Raw genomic sequence first — 17,566 nt, forward strand, 5'->3', positions numbered from 1 at the left:
GTTTTCTTCTCGCCTTTCCATCCATTTTGGAAGGACGTCCAGTTCTTGGTCACTGTTGTGCCATATTTTCTCCTCTTGATGATGACGGTCTTCACTGTGTTCCATGGGATATCTAATGCCTTCAATTCTTTTGTACCCTTCTCCTGACTGATACCTTTTAACAATAAGATCCCTCTGATGCTTTCGAAGCTCCCTGAGGACCATGGCTTTTGCTGTAGGGTGCGACAAAGAAAATGTCAGGAAGGACCTACTAGAACAGCTGAACTTTATTTGGGGTAATCAGAAGCACTCTAAATGATGGGGAGTTGTGTACTGACGAACACAGCTACATCCCCAGTTATAAGAGGGTGTGCACACTTATGCAACCACTTTTATTTTTTTATTTTTTACATCCCCCTTCCCCCCCCCCCTTAAAGATTTTAGTTTGTTTTTGAATTGAGTTGTACAGTTTATAGGTCACATTAAAAGGTGGGAAAAGTTTTGAAATTATTTATTTCTGTCCCTTTTTTGATATCACACACACACACATATATATATATTCGTATCCACCTGGCGATAGACGATTTGGACGCCTTGCAGCCCTTGCGGGCGCCCGAAAAATTAACAAAAAGTGAGTCTGACTTCCTGAAGACCCTAGTGGCTTCTAAAAAAATTAAAAGACTTCTCCTGACGTCTAACAAACGTAAAGATCTCGCCTCATCTTTGCCTGAGGTTGAGAAAAATGTTGGTAAAATAATATCCTGTGTCCTATGAAAAGTGGACACAACTTTAGGAAGAAAACTAGGGTTAGTCTTAAGTACTACCCTGTCCTCTAAAATTAACAGAAATGGCTCTCTGACCGAGAGCGCCTGCAGATCACTGACTCTTCTAGCTGACGTGATCGCTATCAAAAATACAGTCTTTAGTACCATCCACTTAAGTGATGCTCCCTCTAATGGTTCAAATGGATCTTGGGTCAAAGCCCTAAGAACCAAGGCCAAATCCCAAGTAGGACAGGACTTCATTCTCACAGGCCTGGATCTAGATAAAGCCTTGAAGAAGTTCCTGACAAATGGATTCTGCTGAAGGGAGGACTGAAGGAAAACACTTAAGGCCGCCACCTGTACCTTTAGAGTGCTGATAGATAGGCCCAGCTCTACCCCTGCTTGTAGAAAGTCTAGGACTGCCGGGACCCCAGGACTTGCAATCCCCTGTTCTCGCAACCAGGAATTAAACCTCTTTCCTACCTTGGCGTAAATTGCCCTAGTAACTGGTTTACGGCATTCTAACAAGGTCTTAACCACTCTTTCTGAGAAACCCTGTGATGTTAAGATCTGTTCCTCAGATACCAGGCCGCAAGCTTGAGCCTCTCTATCTGAGGACACAGGATCGGCCCCTGGGAAAGTAAATCCTCCCTGACTGGTAGAAACAGCGGAGGATGAACAGCCAATCTCTTTATGCTGGCAAACCAGGGTCTCCTTGGCCAAAAAGGAGCCACTAAAATGAGGTCCGTAGCTTCCGATCGGAACTTCTGCAGGACCTCCGCCACCATCCTTACGGGAGGAAAGGCATAACACAGGCCGAACAGCCATGGATTGGCAAGGGCATCTATCCCCCTGGCCCGATCCTGTGGGTGAACCAAAAAAAAAAATTGCGTCACCTTCCTGTTGCCTTCTGTTGCAAATAGGTCTATTTCTGGCCTTCCCCAGCATGACACAATCTCCTCGAACACTTCCTTGAGGGACCACTCGTCCTGACCTATCTTCTGGCGACTGAGAAAGTCGGCCAGCGAATTCTGAGTTCCCTTCAGGTGAATGGCTGATATTGAGGACAAGTTCTTCTCTGCCCAGCAGAAGATTCTGTCCGCAATTACCTGCAGCGCGGGGCTTCTGGTTCCCCCTTGCTTGTTCAGGTAGGCCACTGCTGCCACATTGTCTGAACGAACTTGCAGGTCCCTGCCCTGTAACTGGGACTGGAAGGTTTCTATCGCTTTCCAAACCGCCAGAAGCTCCTTTTTGGTTTGAGGAACGACTGTCTCTAGGTTCGACCAGGTACCTTGGGCTAAGATTCCCTCTAGGTGGGCACCCCAACCCAGCGCACTGGCATAGGTCGTGACCTGTGGGGACCAGAGAAGACCCCTGTCTAGGTTGACCTGGGCCCGCCACCACCACAGAGACCTCCTGACTGCCGAGGATAGGGGCATAACCTGATCCAGGCTCTGCTGCCTGCCATCCCAATAACGGAGCATGAGTCTCTGTAAAGGACGCTCATGATGCCTTGCCCAGGCCACCGCTGGAAAGCATGATGTCATCAACCCCAGGACTCTCATAACCTCCCTGATCTGGGCTTCCCGACCTGATTGAAGCTGGGCTACCGCCTGTTCTAGCTTGCTGATCTTCTCCGCAGGAAGAAATACCCTCATCTCCACCGAAAAAATCCTGTATCCTAAATACAGGACCTCCTGTGAGGGGGTCAACTGGGATTTTTCCTGGTTTATTAGCCACCCCAGTGAGCGCAGGAACCCCAAGGCCTCCTGTACATCCTTCTGCAGCTGTTGGGCCGACTGGGCTATGAACAGTAGATCGTCCAGATATGGAATCACTGTTATAGCCTTGAGCCTTAATGGGGCCAGTGCCTCTGCCAGAACCTTTGTAAAGATTCTTGGGGAGGCTGAAAGCCCGAAGAGGAGAGCTCGAAACTGGAGGTGTAACACACCCGTGTTCAACCTCACCGCCAACCTGAGAAATCTCTGAGATTCCTGATGAATCGGGATATGCAAATATGCATCCCTGAGATCCATGGTGGCCATGTGACAGCCCTGAAACAGGAACTTGGTTACAGAGAAGATTGATTCCATCCGGAACCGTTTGTATTTTATGAATCTGTTCAGGGGGCGGAGATTCAGTATTAGCCTGAACTTTCCCGAAGGTTTCTTTACCACGAATACGTGGGAGTAAACCCCCAAGCCTCGTTCCTCCTGAGGCACCTGTACCAGTACTTCTTGGTCCACCAGATCCCCCAGAAGAAGACCCAAAGCCTCTGCCTTCTCTTGGTCCCTTGGTAACCTTGTTACTTGAAAATTTGGGAGGGGAACTGAACCAAACTCCAACCTGTAGCTGTTCCTTATTACATCTCGAATGAACGGACTTTCGGTTGAAGCATCCCATTGTGGGAGGAACTTCCCCAGTCTTCCTCCCACCGGGACGCAGGAGTCACTGGTTTTTAGGGGAGGGTTGAGGAGGGTTGAATAAGATTCCTCCTCTGCCCCTTCCCTTGTGACCCGTCCAATGCTTTTTGTGGCGAACCTCCCTTTCCTGCAGGTTCTGCTGCCTAGGGCCTCGAAAAAGGCGCTTCCCTTCAGGTCTCTTTTTCCTTTCTGGGAAAGCTTTCTTCCTATCCTGCGTGCGCTCTAACGCCTCTTGCAGGCCGGGCCCGAACAAATGGTCCCCTGAAAAAGGTAATCCACATAACTTTAATTTTGAAGCTGCGTCCCCTGACCAGGTTTTAAGCCAAATGGCCCTTCTGGCAGCGTTCACTAGTGTTGCAGATCTAGCAGCCAATTTGACTGATTCTGCAGAGGCATCGGCCAAAAACCCCACAGCCTTAACAGTAGCAGAAAAGACTTCAACAGCTATTGCCTAGAAGTGCCCGCAGAAATATGTGATTGTAACTGTGTAAGCCAACACTCTAGGTTTCTGGCCACACAGGTAGCTGCTAAGGCTGGTTTAAGCCCAATGGAAGAGGCATCCCAGGCTCTCTTAAGCAGCACATCTCCCCTCTTATCCATAGGGTCCCTGAGTGAACCCATATCATCAAAGGCTAAATCCGTCTTCTAAGAGACTTTAGCCAAGGGAGCATCCAATTTGGGAACCTTGTTCCAGGGATGCACCGCATCCGTCTCAAAAGGGAACCTCCTTCTAAGGCTACCTGAAAAAAATGGCCTTTTTTCCGGTTGTTCCCACTCCAGCAGAATCGCCTCAACTAGCGATTTATGGACGGGGAATACCCTGTCTTTCAGCACACTCGACCCCTGATACATCATGTCGTGTTTTGAAAGCTGGACCTGTTCTTCCCTGATTTCCAAAGTGTCATATATAGCCTTGAGGAGGTCACCCACATCGTCCAAAGACAGCTTGTATCTAGCTGATCTAATGGCTTCTTCCTCCCCCTCAGATTCAGAAGTAGACTCTGTCCTAGAGGAGGCTAATGACCTAGGTAACCTCTCCCTATCCACCTCCTCCTCCTGGCTTGGTTCGGATAAGGAGGGCATACTCACGGCCCTGGGTAAAGAGACAGAGGGACCCTGCACCCTATCCATCATGCTTTTAAATGACTGGAAGGTGGATGCTATCTCATCCTTTACGGACGTCAAGACATTGTGACAAGCTGCCACCGAGTCCTCTTTCACCAGGCTACTGACACAATCCGGGCAAAGCGGCTTCTCCCAACCGGTGCCTAACTTAGCCCCGCACACGGCACATTTCCTTCTGGGCAAAGGTATCTGGGCTCTGTCCTGTTTAACCTAAAAAAAAATGAAAAAACAGGGTCCCATTACAATACCACCCCTGACCACACCACTGTGCTTCTAGGGTCTGCCTAGGAAGTGCCCCCCTTCACCAGCAGGTTCTCCACCCCGGGAAGGTACTAAGGTCAGAGTGACCCCTCCACCCCCCAGTGTAAGTCCTGGTCTGCCCTCACCAAGCTTACCTAAGAGGTGCTGGAGCCTGTTGAACCGGAGTCCACCTGCACAACTGCACTCTCCATGGTTCCTGTGTCTCACTCAGTCTCTCTGAGCCTTCACACCGCTCCAGGCAACCCTGTAGTCACACCGCCGCGCCCAAAGGACTGGAACAGGTCCTGCGGCGCCCCCTGATGACGCGAATCTGGCGGAAGTGCGTCTCTCCCACTTCCGAACGCCGGAACGCAAAGACTCCGCCCCGACGCCGTTCGTTCCTTACGAAAGCCCCGCTCACAGTACCCGAACGCCAGCCGGTGAAACGAACGTCTCTCGCCCGCCATCCGACCGACAGGTACGAGCGGTTAGCGCTACAGAGGGGGGAGATTGCCGCCCATCGGGGTCCCGTTCTCTCCGAACGTTTGAATTGGCAGCGGGGACTGATAGCTACCCTCTCCTCCCTCCGAACGGACCGAGGGGTGCTAAGGGTCAGGTCCACCAGGTGCTCCCCCCAGGACCAACCCCTGAGAAGGAGCTCCCCTTACCAGTTCCAACGTGCTCCTTCCCGTCCGGCAGGAAACACAAAAAACTGAGGAGGGCCTGGAGGACCACACCTTTTATTTGATTGGCTTGACGTGTTTCCTGTCCCGGAGGGAGGAGCCCTATATCTCAAAGGCTGTCCTGGAAGACGATATGAGAAAATGCTGATTTATACAGGTAGGAGAGAAATGTCAGAACTGGGTGGTAAGTGGTTAAGATTGTTATTAGTTACACAACATGTGGGGGGGGGGGAGACACAGAAGAGGATTCTAGAAACTTACCAATTTAGTCTCAAAATTTACAAAGCAGTAGCCCCGGGGTTGACCTTCTAGGGGGCCGGACTTGTGAAATAAGAAATCAAACTGCTTCACATTCCCGAATTTCTGCAGCAGGTTTAACAGATGGTACCTAAAAGGAATAAACAAACAATGAAAAAAATTCTAAATGTTTAAACTGTAAAAACACAAAGCAACAATTTTACCTTTAAATATTTTTCTGGTGTAAGCCCTGCCCTGCTGTATTTTGCTAAACTACCTAAAGACATTTTTGTTCCACTTTTTGTAGAATAAAATAAATAAAAATAAAATAAAAATAAATACGTGGTCCTGTGCACTATTTCTTAAAGTAGAAGTAAACCCATCCATAAAACAGTTTAATTTAATTTATGGGACGCTCTGGAAATGCAACACTGCCATTGGTTGTGCTCTCAACCAACCAGTCAAAGCATCCAATGGCTGGTGTCGTAAATGATCACATGTACAGCATCAGGGCAATTGTAGATTAAAGAGAAATGATAGGGGGGTTTACTTTACACTTTAAGGCCCCCCACCCCTCAGTCCATATGGAGGTATGGACCATCAGTTACGGAGCAGAAGGAAGTAAAAAGTGGCAGCATCATGTGGTGGGGATGCTTTTCTTCAGCAGGGACAGGGAAGCCGGTCAGAGTTGATGGGAAGATGGATGGAGCCAAATACAGGGCAATCTTAGAAGAAAACCTGAGCAGGCACAGCTCCCCCTAGCAGTCACAGCTCCCCCCTAGCAGTCTTGGTCCCCACTTTCTTCTCTTACTCTCACTATCCCCCTTTCTGCTCTCTGTCTAGATCTGCAGCTCCTCCCCGGCCCTGATGATAGGATGACACCGTCGGTGGGGGTGGGAGGCCCAGGAGAGGACACAGACCACAGTCGCCGCTAACCTCCCCCCTGCTAACTGGCCCGTGTTACTAACAGGCCACGGACTGGTAACGGTCCAGCAGCCTGGGGGTTGGGGCCCCCCGCCTCTAATATACAAGGGCTGTACGAGCGCGGATTTGGTTTGCACCTTATTTATACAAAGAATCTCTTACTCTGTGATTTTAGGGTCCAGGTTTCCTATCCACAACCGATGTCCATCCTGCAGGGAGCCCTCAGATAGGATCGAAGCGTTCTCCAGCGGCAACCTCTTTAAGTCTTCCTCCATCGATTCTTCCTAAAAGTACTAAAATAACAGAAATAAATATAGATTGTCATCCTTTTACTCCATCAAATGTCTATCCGCACATTATGTTATCTACAACAGCAACAACTTTATTTTAAAGCATAACTGGTGCCACTCAGCCGGGTATTAGCAGAGCTGGGGGCTACTACTGAGCGGGGGGATTACCAGAGCTGCTGGACTGGACTGGTGCAAATAGAAGATGTCACCGATGATGCACAGCATGGAAGAAATATAGCGGGAGGTGAGCGGGGACCAGAGAGGAAGATTAGAAAAGCAAAGGATCAGCAGAGGATCAGCAGAGCTGGGGGTTACTGCTCAGCGGGGGATCAGCAGAGCCGGGGGTTACTACTCAGCGGGGGATCAGCAGAGCCAGGGGTTACTACTCAGCGGGGGGATCAGCAGAGCCGGGGGTTACTACTCAGCGGGGGGATCAGCAGAGCCGGGGGTTACTACTCAGCGGGGGGATCAGCAGAGCCGGGGGTTACTACTCAGCGGGGGGGATCAGCAGAGCCGGGGGTTACTACTCAGCGGGGGGGGGGGGTTCAGCAGAGCCGGGGGTTACTACTCAGCGGGGGGGGGGGGGGGTTCAGCAGAGCCGGGGGTTACTACTCAGCGGGGGATCAGCAGAGCCGGGGGTTACTACTCAGCGGGGGGGGGGGGGGGGGGTTAGCAGAGCTGGGGGATTTACTGGGGCCCTTTAAAAAACAAATAAAAAATCTGAAGACGTGAAACCCCGAGCACATGATTGAGCATTTTAAGTGTTGCGGCTCCACGCTCATCCAGTCTCTGGAGTCTCCGAGAGCCCAGGAGGTTGAAATGCGTTGGGGGGGTGTCGCATGCAATGTCCGGTGTCAATAAAGCTGTGTGAACAAACTGACGCAGTTCTTCTTCCATTGCCATCACTGAGCACGCTCACGTCTGATGACAGGTCCTCTTTAAGCTTTCTTATTGTTTGGTGGAATGTTTCCTGCACAGTGTAGATGAGGATCTGTCCGGTGATGACGGCAGGCGCTCCGGGACGGACGATTAGTGGCAGAGGGCTGCGATTGGCCAGGGACGGTTGGCGCGGATTGTGGGAGCGAAGCATATAAGGCGAGTCCAGTTGGAAATTGATATTTAAAATCAGATTACAAGAAATCTGTCATCGGAAAACTCTGTTCTCCATCACAGGGACCCCAGACCATATGGGGAGACTTCCAGGGACCCCAGACCATATGGGGGGACTTCCAGGGATCCCAGCTCATACAGAGAGACTTCCAGGGGCCCCAGACCATACGGGGAGACTTCCGGGGGCCCCAGACCATACGGGGAGACTTCCGGGGGCCCCAGATCATATGGGGGGTCATACGGGGGGGACTTCCAGGGACCCCAGCTTATACAGAGAGACTTCTGGGGGCCCCAGACCATACAGGGAGACTTCCAGGGACCCCAGCTTATACAGAGAGACTTCCGGGGGCCCCAGACCATACGGGGGAGACTTCCTGGGACCCCAGACCATACGGGGGAGACTTCCTGGGACCCCAGACCATACGGGGGAGACTTCCTGGGACCCCAGACCATACGGGGGAGACTTCCTGGGACCCCAGATCATACGGAGAGACTTCCTGGGGCCCCAGATGTGATACAAGTACAATCGGGGACCCCAGATCAGATGGACGATAAATATCAAAAAATAAAATATAAAATATATAAATATCCTCCATCACAATAACAGAGATGAGCAGTCACCAGGCAGGGTGACACAAGGGCCTGCTTGGACTTGTAGTCCTCCAACAACCCCCCAGACTCCGGACATTCACCTTCATAATCCATACACCCTCCCCCCCCCCCAATCACAGCGCTTTGTTTACCGGAGAGGCCTCCGCTCAGCCGATCATCTTCCCAGCCGAGCCGGCGACGTCATTACAACGCGACCTCCTCTCTGCCACTCACCGCGCCGGATGATGACGTTGCACGAGGCTGACAGAGTACTGAGGAAGAGGTGAGGGCATGGAGGGTCAGAGAGACTGGACCGTGGGGCTCTTTATAGGATTATTTCTATAGATTTCCATGTCTATAACATTGTATGGTGAGCACAGGATACCGATATATAGTTATAGTGAAGAGGCTGCAGGAGGTCAGCAGCACTCAATATATACTCTCTCACATTTTTGTAAATCTTTTCTTCTATCGTTTTCAACACTGAAGAAATGACTCTATGCTACAATGTAATGTAGTGAGTGTACAGCTTGTATAACAGTGTCAATTTTCTGTCCCCTCAAAATTACTCAACACACAGCCATTAATGTCTAAACCGCTGGCAACAAAAGTGAGTACACCCCTAAGTGAAAATGTCCAAATTGGGCCCAAATGTCAATATTTTGTGTTGCCACCATTATTTTCCAGCACTGCCTTAACCTTCTTGGGCATGGAGGTCACCAGAGCTTCACAGGTTACCACTGGAGTCCTCTTCCCCTCCTTCATGACGACATCACGGAGCTGGTGGATGTTAGAGACCTTGCGCTCCTCCACCTTCCATTTGAGGATGCCCCACAGATGCTCAATAGGGTTTTGGTCTGGAGACATGCTTGGCCAGTCCATCACCTTTATCCTCAGCTTCTTTAGCAAGGCAGTGGTCGTCTTGGAGGTGTGTTTGGGGTCGTTATCATGTTGGAATACTGCCCTGCGGCCCAGTCTCTGAAGGGAGGGGATCATGCTCTGCTTCAGTATGTCACAGTACATGTTGGCATTCATGGTTCCCTCAATGAACTGTAGCTCCCCAGTGCCGGCAGCACTCATGCAGCCCCAGACCATGACACTCCCACCACCATGCTTGACTGTAGGAAAGACACACTTGTCTTTGTACTCCTCACCTGGTTGCCACCACACACGCTTGACACCATCTGAACCAAATCTGTTTATCTTGGTCTCATCAGACCACAGGACATGGTTCCAGTAATCCATGTCCTTAGTCTGCTTGTCTTCAGCAAACTGTTTGCAGGCTTCCTTGTGCATCATCTTTAAAAGAGGCTTCCTTCTGGGACGACAGACATGCAGACCAATTTGATGCAGTGTGTGGTGTATGGTCTGAGCACTGACAGGCTGACCCCCCCCACCCACCCCTTCAACCTCTGCAGCAATGCTGGCAGCACTCATACATCTATTTCCCAAAGACAACCTCTGGATATGACGCTGAGCATGTGACCTCTACTTCTTGGACTATGATGAGGTCTGTTCTGAGTGGAACCTGTCCTGTTATACCGCTGTATGGTCTTGATCACCGTGCTGCAGCTCAGTTTCAGGGTCTTGACAATCTTCTTATAGCCTAGGCCATCTTTATGTAGAGCAACAATTCTTCTTTTCAGATCCTCAGAGAGTTCTTTGCCATGAGGTGCCATGTTGAACTTCCAGTGACCAGTATGAGAGAGTGAGAGTGATAACACCAAATTTAACACACCTGCTCCCCATTCACACCTGAGACCTTGTAACACTAACGAGTCACATGACACCGGAGAGGGAAAATGGCTAACTGGGCCCAATTTGGACATTTTCACTCTCTCTCACCCTCTCTTGTATATATCTCAATAGCGCTCTCTATATATATATATGGTCTTTACTGCCTGGGGGGGCAGGTACATTTCCCTGCTCATTATCCTCTTCGGGACCTTCACCGCCCCGGTGTAACTCCACAGTCAGGCTTTATTCGGCCAAGATTAACCACTTCAAGACCACAATACATGTCTATACAGTGCGGCTTTTAAGTAGTTTACCTGGATTACCACCGATCCGACAGTGCGTCCGGCTGCTCCCATTGACGATCAAAGAGTAGATTCACTTTGATCAACTCTATGGCCTTGGAGAAGGATTAGAGAAGTCAATTAAAAAATTATTTATTTTTAAGTTATTTATTTTTTGATCTTTTGCTTTTAATAGTAAAGGAGAGATTTGGGATCTTTTCGACCCCCAGATCTCTCCATAAAGAGGACCTGTCATCTCTTATTTTTATTACAACGGATGTTTACATTCCTTGTAATAGGAAAAAGAGTTATAAAAAATATAAATAAAAAATATAAATAAACAAAATTTAAAAGCACCCCAATTCCTCCGTGCTCGTGCGCAGAAGCGAACACATACGTGAGTCGTGCCCACATATGTAAATAGTATTGGCACCACGCGTGAGGCATTGCCGCGATCATTGGAGCGAGAGAAATAATTCTAGCGCTAGACCCCCTCTGTGACTCTAAAGTGGTAACCTGTAAAGGCGTTAAAGTGTCACCTATGGAGATTTTTAAGTACCGTAGTTTGTCACCATTCCACAAGCGTGCGCAATTTTAAAGTGTGACGTGTTGGGTATCTATTTACTTGGCGCAACATCATTTTTTTATATTTTACCAAAAGAATTTGGGTAAATGTGTTTTTTTATTATTATTATAAAGTGTATTCTTTTTGGTTTGTATAACCCTTGTGCAAATACCATGAAACGATGTAAATATTGTGTAATTTTTATTTTTTTTCATTGTAAAGTGTATTTTTTTTCGGTTTATAAAACCGTTGTGTAAATAGCATGCACCATAAAAAAGAAACTGCAACGGTCACCATTTTATTCCCCAGGGTTTCCGCATTAAAAATATTAAGTAAATTTTCTAGCAACAATAAATACAAGTTTAAACTTGTAAAGAAAAATTGCCCGAAAAAGGCACTGTCTTCATGTGGTTTAATCTATAAATATCTGATCCTCTGGGTTGTGCTGACTTTTTTTTTTTCACTTTAATCATTACAGCTGAGATCCTGCCATGGCACTGATGGGGTTGGGAAGGTTCAGGCCAGTGCTACAGCAGCTGAGATCCACGGCAGTGGCGTGCTCATGGAACGCAGCACTCCTGGTCCGCCAGCAGCAGCAGCTTCCCGGGGGCTGTCTGAGTAGACAGCTGGCTGCCAAAAGCAGCAAAGGTAAGTCGCTTTTCACTTTTTGTTTACAGGTAACAATCAGTATTTTTTTTTTTTTTATATACAAAATTGCTTAGAACCCCCAAACATAATAAATATATATATCTATATCTGTCTCCGGCCACGTCCACCAGATGTGATATGAGATATGTTTTAGAACAGAAAGTAGCAAATATTGGGGTTTTTGAAAAAAAAATTCTTTCAATTTTCCGTCTCTTTTGTTTTATATAATAATAAAAAAAAAAAAACCCCAGTGGTGATCAAATACCACAAAAAGAAAGTGTAAACAAAATATAAATTTAGTTTTAATTTGGCACAGCTTTGCATGACCGCACAATTACCAGTTTCCTTTCCTACAGACTAAATATTATACACGGATTTCTGTTATTTTCACCAAAGTAATGGAACAGGATACAGTTTGGCTTAAATTCATGAAAGATTATTTATTTGCAAATTGTTATAACACCAGAAACAAAGAAAAATGCAGGTTTTTTTTTTTTATGTTTAGCAAAAAATTTACCCAACAGTGATAAATATTTTATTTATTTATTTGCATATAGGCAAAAGCCAAAAACACGCTCCGGCTAGAGTAAACATCAATGCGGCTTTGGTTGAAGACATTATCGATCTGAAAGAAGTGGAGCGCAACATGAAAACCGTCCTTGACAACCTGAAAGAAGACTTCAACAAAAACCTGACTATCCGAACCTCTCCAAGTAAGTGATGATCTTCCGGGATGTAATGACACATTGGGGATGGGGGGGGGGCGATTTACTAAAACTGGAGAGTACGAAATCTGGTGCAGCTCTGCACAAAAGACAGTCGACTTCCAGGTTTATTTTTTATTTTTTGTCAAAGGTTAATTAAACAAGCCGACGTTAGAAGCTGATTGGCTGCCATGCACAGCTCTACCAGATTTTGCACTCTCAAGTTTTAGTAAATCAACCCCAAGGGGGGCACAACACCGGCTCCAACTATCTTTGGCGTCAGGGCTGGTTTAGACACCATGTTGCCCTAGGCAAATGCAAATGGGGGGATACCCACCTTTTTTTTTTTTTCTTTTTTTTTTTTCTTTATAAGCTCCACCCCTTGTTAATGGTTTAACCAACTGAAGACCTGTGTTTTTTTTTGTTTTTTTTATACATGTAACAATCAGTATTTTTTGCTAGAAAATTACTTAGAACCTCCAAACATTTATATAAGAAAGAAAAAAAAAACAGAGGCCCTAGTGAATCAATTTGGTGGGTTTTGCTGTTTTTTTGTTTTTTTTCTTTTAATGTCACACGGTATTTGCGCAGTGGTTTTTCAAACACAATTTTATTTTTATTTGGTGGGAAAAAATACACTGTAATGAATAAAAAAACATAATACCCCAGTGTTTTGTACAATGTGAAAGACGATGTTACGCCGAGTATACCCAACATGTCATACTTTAGAATTGTGCACACATGTGGAATGACGCCAAACTACGGTACTTAAATAAAAAAATATATATATATATATATATATATATATATATATATATATATATATATATATATATATATATATTATATTAATAATGTTTGGGGGTTCTAAGTCCATATTCTTGAAAAAAAAATTTGGGGACATTTTTAAAGTTTTGCCTATGGAGATTTTTAAGTACTGTAGTTTGGGGCCATTCCAGGAGTGTGCGCAATTTTGAAGCATGACATGTTGGGTATCTATATTATTTTTATTTATTTTTTTAAAGCAGAGGCCCTAGAGAATACATTTTGTGGGTCTTGCAATTTTTTATGTCACACGGTATCTGTGCAATGATTTTTGAAAGCATGACAAATATAAAAGACGATATCTCGCCAAGTCAGTAGATACCAGCTTTAAAGTTGCGCATGCCTGTGCAATGGCAACACACGATGCAAATTTTACTCTCTATAGGTGATGCTTTAAAAGCCTTTTAAAGGTTACCAGTTTAGGTCTGGTTCTGGAATTGCTGCCTGTGGTCTGACGTTTGCAGTGATACCTTTATGCATGTGGGTCAATCACTCTTTGCGTGCGCACAGGGCTGACGCACGCTTTTGCCTTTGCGCGTGAGCACAGGGGGGGCGAGGGCACTTGAATTTTTTTTTATTTTTTTATTCTTTTTTTAAGAATATTTTTATTGAATTTTTTTATCTAAAGAAAATTAAAAACAAAATGCCACCAATGTACATAAAAATGAAAAATTGGACATTAAACAAGCATATCGCCTTTTTTTAAATTTTATAATTATTATTATTTTTTAATAATAATTAATATTTATTAATTAGTTTTTATCACATTTATTGCTGTCACATGGAATGTAGACATCCCTGTTGACAGCAATGGGCATGTGAGAGAGGTATTCTTTATGGAGGGATCTGGGGGTCCCTCCTCTGCCCTTAAAAGATTTTTGATACTTTATTTTTTTTAACTGGTGCCATTGAAGTCCAGGTAAACCAGAAGTGATGTCAGGTCAGTCCTTCCAGGTTACCATTGTGGAAAGCCGATCCTGGTGGGACAGGAGAGCCCGAGCAAGCTGTGGAAGGACTATTTTTGGTATTCAAGGGTTGGGAATGCTGTTTTTGGTCACCGAGGGACTTTTTTTTTTTTTGGCTCCAGGGGCCAGGAGTGCATTTTTGGCATCCAGGGACCGAGAGTGCGTTTTTGGTTACCAAGGACCTTCTTTTTGCCTCCAAGTGTTGGGAGTGCTGTTTTTGATCACGGAGGACCATTTTTGGCCTCCAGGGGCCGAGAGTGCATTTTTTGGTTACCGAGGACCATTTTTGGCATTCATGCACCGGGAGTGGCGTTTTTGGTCACCGAGGACCATTTTTGGCCTCCAAAGGGCCAGGGGTGCGTTTTTGGTTTCCGAGGACCATTTTTGGCATTCAAGCACTGGGTGTGTTGTTTTCGGTCACCGAGGAGCATTTTTTTGGCCTCCAAGGGCTGGGAGTGCTGTTTTTGGTCAACAAGGACCATTTTTGGCATCCAAGGGCTGGGAACGCTGTTTTTGGTCACCGAGGGCTTTTTTGGCCACCAAGGGTCGGGAGTGCTGTTTTTGGCCACAAGGACCATTTTTGGCATTCAAGGGCGTGTGCGTTTTTGGTTACCAAGGACCATTTTTGGCCTCCAAGGGCGGGGAGACGTCCTCTCCAGCTGCTTGTAAAAGTAGTCCTGTGGCTAGTTAGGTACTAGGATTGCTTTTACAAGAAAGCTGACCGCCGGCTTAAAAAAAAAAACAGTACCAGGGTGATGTCTGCAGTTGCCACTGAAGCTGCTAACACATAGAGCCTTATTGTGGCAGAACATGGCATTGATGGCACCATTAAAGTGCATGGGACAGCATTAGCCAAATATCCCCCTCTAGATCATGTCTCTGCATTATTTTTATTTTTATTATTTTCGCTTTGTTCCTGTAGTAAAAAAATAATTATTGCTCCCTCTGACAACTTTAGCAGCCCCTGTACATTTTTTAAGGGAAAGCTGCTGGGAGCATCAGCCCCTGCCTTCAAGAAGCTTGCAATCTAAAAGTGCCTATCTCATTTACTGGGGCAAATTCCAGACAGGAGCCAATAAACCCACCAGCTTGTCTCACAGCTTCCACAGTTCGGCCCCTTTTGAAGACTTTTACTTTTTCCTATTCTAGATGGTACGGGCTATTGCATTTCTATATGCGTCTTGCGTGCTACAAGTGAATTTGCACTTTGTTTCTAGGTGCTTTTGATCATATTGTGGTCACAACAAAAGATGGAAAATTCCCATTAAATCAACTGGGACAGATCACCCTGAAGTCTCCACGACTCTTCCTTATCAACATGTCAAGCTTTCCTGAGGTTAGTTACATGGGCAAGATAGACATTATCAAGTGTTTAAAAAAAAATGAAAAATCCCTGATCGCCCCCCAGAGTATTTTAGTGTTGGTATGAACTACTTAGCTATTTATACCCCTTTTCCATATTTTGTCATGTGACAACCAAAAACATAAATGCATTTTATTGGGATTTTATGTGATAGACCAACACAAAGTGCCACATAATTGTGAAGTGGAAGGAAAATTATAAATTGTTTTAAATTTTTTTTTTTTTTAAATAAAGATTTTTTTTTTTTTTAATAAATATGGGAAAAGTGTGGGGGAGCATATGTATTCAGCCCCCTTTACTCTGATACTCCTAACTAAAATCTAGAGGAACCAATTGCCTTCAGAAGTCAGCTAATTAGTAAATAGAGTCCACCTATGTATCATTTAATCTCAGTATAAATACAGCTGTTCTGTGAAGCCCTCAGAGGTTTGTTTGAGAACCTAAAGCAGAGACCATACAGCGGTCAAATTTCAAAAGAATTTTTCTTTCAAAAATCTTTATCTAAGAATTTTCGTTCGAATTTCACACCATTAGTGGGCCTCAGCAACAGACAATTTCCGCGCGGCCATCGAATTAGAGTAATCCGGCATGTTGGAAATTTTTGGAAAAAACAAAAGATTTTCTAATCAATGATGGGAGAATCGTGCGAGAAACGTAATCAAAAAAGAAATGTGCATGTGCAAGGAAAGAGGATTTCTGGGAAGAAAAGAAGATTCCCAGCCACAAAAGTTCTGAGGTGAAAATGAAGGCTTGGTTGGTCAGATTTCAAAATCAATGTTGGCACCATTAGATCACAAAACGCACAAAATTTCAGATTTTCAAAAGAAAATTATTTCGAAATAATTTTTGTGAAGGCAAAGGAACACACCAGACAGGTCAGGGATAAAGTTGTGGAGAAGTATAAAGCAGGGTTAGGTTAGAAAAAAAATCTCCCAAGCTTTCAACATCTCACGTAGCTCTGTTCAATCAATCATCGGAAAATGGAAAGAGTATGGCACAACTGAAAACCTACCAAGACATGGCCGTCCACCTAAACTGACCGGCCGGGCAAGGAGAGCATTCATCAGAGAAGCAGCCAAGGGGTCCATGGTAACTCTGGAGGAGCTGCAGAGATCCACAGCTCAGGTGGAAGAATCTGTCCACAGGACAACTATTAGTCGTGCTCTCCACAAATCTGGTCTTTATGGAGGAGTGACAAGAAGAAAGACATTGGTGAAAGAAAGTCATAAGAAGTCCTGTTTGTAGTTTGTGAGAAGCCATGTGGGGGACACAGCAAACATGTGGATGAAGGTGCTCTGGTCAGATGAGACCAAAATTCAACTTTGTGGCCTAAAAGCAAAACTTTATGTGTGGCGGAAAACTAACACTGCACATCACCCTGAACACACCATCCCCACCATGAAACATGGTGGTGGCAGCATCATGTGGTGGGGATGCTTTTCTTCAGCGGGTACAGGGAAGCTGGTCAGAGTTGGCGGGAAGATGGATGGAGCCAAATACAGGACAATCTTAGAAGAAAACCTGTTAGAGTCTGCAAAAGACTTGAGACTGCGGTGGAGGTTCACCTTCCAGCAGGACAATGACCCGAAACATTCAGCCAGAGGTACAATGGAATGGTTTAGATCAAAGCATATTCATGTGTTAGAATGGCCCAGTCACAGTCCAGACCTAAATCCCATTGAGAATATGTGGCAAGACTTGAAAATTGCTGTTCGCAGACGCTCTCCATCCAATCTGACAGAGCTCAAGATATTTTGCAAAGTAGAATGGGCAAAAATGTCCCTCTCTAGATGTGCAAAGCTGGCAGAGACACCCCCAAAAAGACTTGCAGCTGTAATTCCAGAGAAAGGCGGTTCTACAAAGTATTGACTCGGGGGGAGGGGGGGCATACAAATGCCCCCCCCCCCCAAACTTTTCACATATTTTATTTGTAAATAAATTTGAAATCCATTTATCATTTTCCTTCCATGTCACAATTATGTGGCACTTTGTGTTGGTCTATCACAATAAAATCCCAATAAAATATATATTTACGTTTTTTGGTTCTAACATGACAAAATGTGGAAAATGTCAAGGAGTATGAATACTATTTCAAGGCATTGTGTATATACC

At 45.6% G+C, this 17,566-nt stretch overlaps 2 protein-coding genes across 4 annotated transcripts in view; one reads left to right on the plus strand and one right to left on the minus strand.

The window, feature by feature from the left end:
• RBM18 (RNA binding motif protein 18) overlaps positions 1 to 8,621 on the minus strand; it is a gene marked incomplete in the record, with an annotated part of 18,725 nt that extends 10,104 nt beyond the window's left edge. Inside the window, 3 exon segments of the mRNA XM_077467298.1 lie at positions 5,479 to 5,602; positions 6,538 to 6,668; positions 8,519 to 8,621. Of these exon segments, the coding sequence (XP_077323424.1) occupies positions 5,479 to 5,602; positions 6,538 to 6,650 (237 nt within the window).
• The window catches only part of MRRF (mitochondrial ribosome recycling factor), a 21,209-nt gene continuing 12,183 nt past the window's right edge, over positions 8,541 to 17,566 (plus strand). Inside the window, exons 1-4 of one of the 3 annotated variants that reach the window (XM_077467096.1) lie at positions 8,541 to 8,649; positions 11,428 to 11,597; positions 12,155 to 12,310; positions 15,309 to 15,427. In XM_077467096.1, coding sequence (XP_077323222.1) covers positions 11,441 to 11,597; positions 12,155 to 12,310; positions 15,309 to 15,427 — 432 coding nt within the window. In that variant the 5' untranslated portion in view covers positions 8,541 to 8,649; positions 11,428 to 11,440. Of the gene's footprint in view, positions 8,737 to 8,833; positions 8,977 to 11,427; positions 11,598 to 12,154; positions 12,311 to 15,308; positions 15,428 to 17,566 lie in introns of those variants that run through there. The other 2 variants (XM_077467152.1, XM_077467190.1) reach the window with 2 other exon arrangements.

Source organism: Lithobates pipiens, unplaced genomic scaffold, assembly GCF_037356315.1.
Source record: "Lithobates pipiens isolate NorthernLeopardFrog02 unplaced genomic scaffold, aLitPip1_a1.2 Scaffold_1, whole genome shotgun sequence".
Lineage (NCBI taxonomy): Eukaryota > Metazoa > Chordata > Amphibia > Anura > Ranidae > Lithobates > Lithobates pipiens.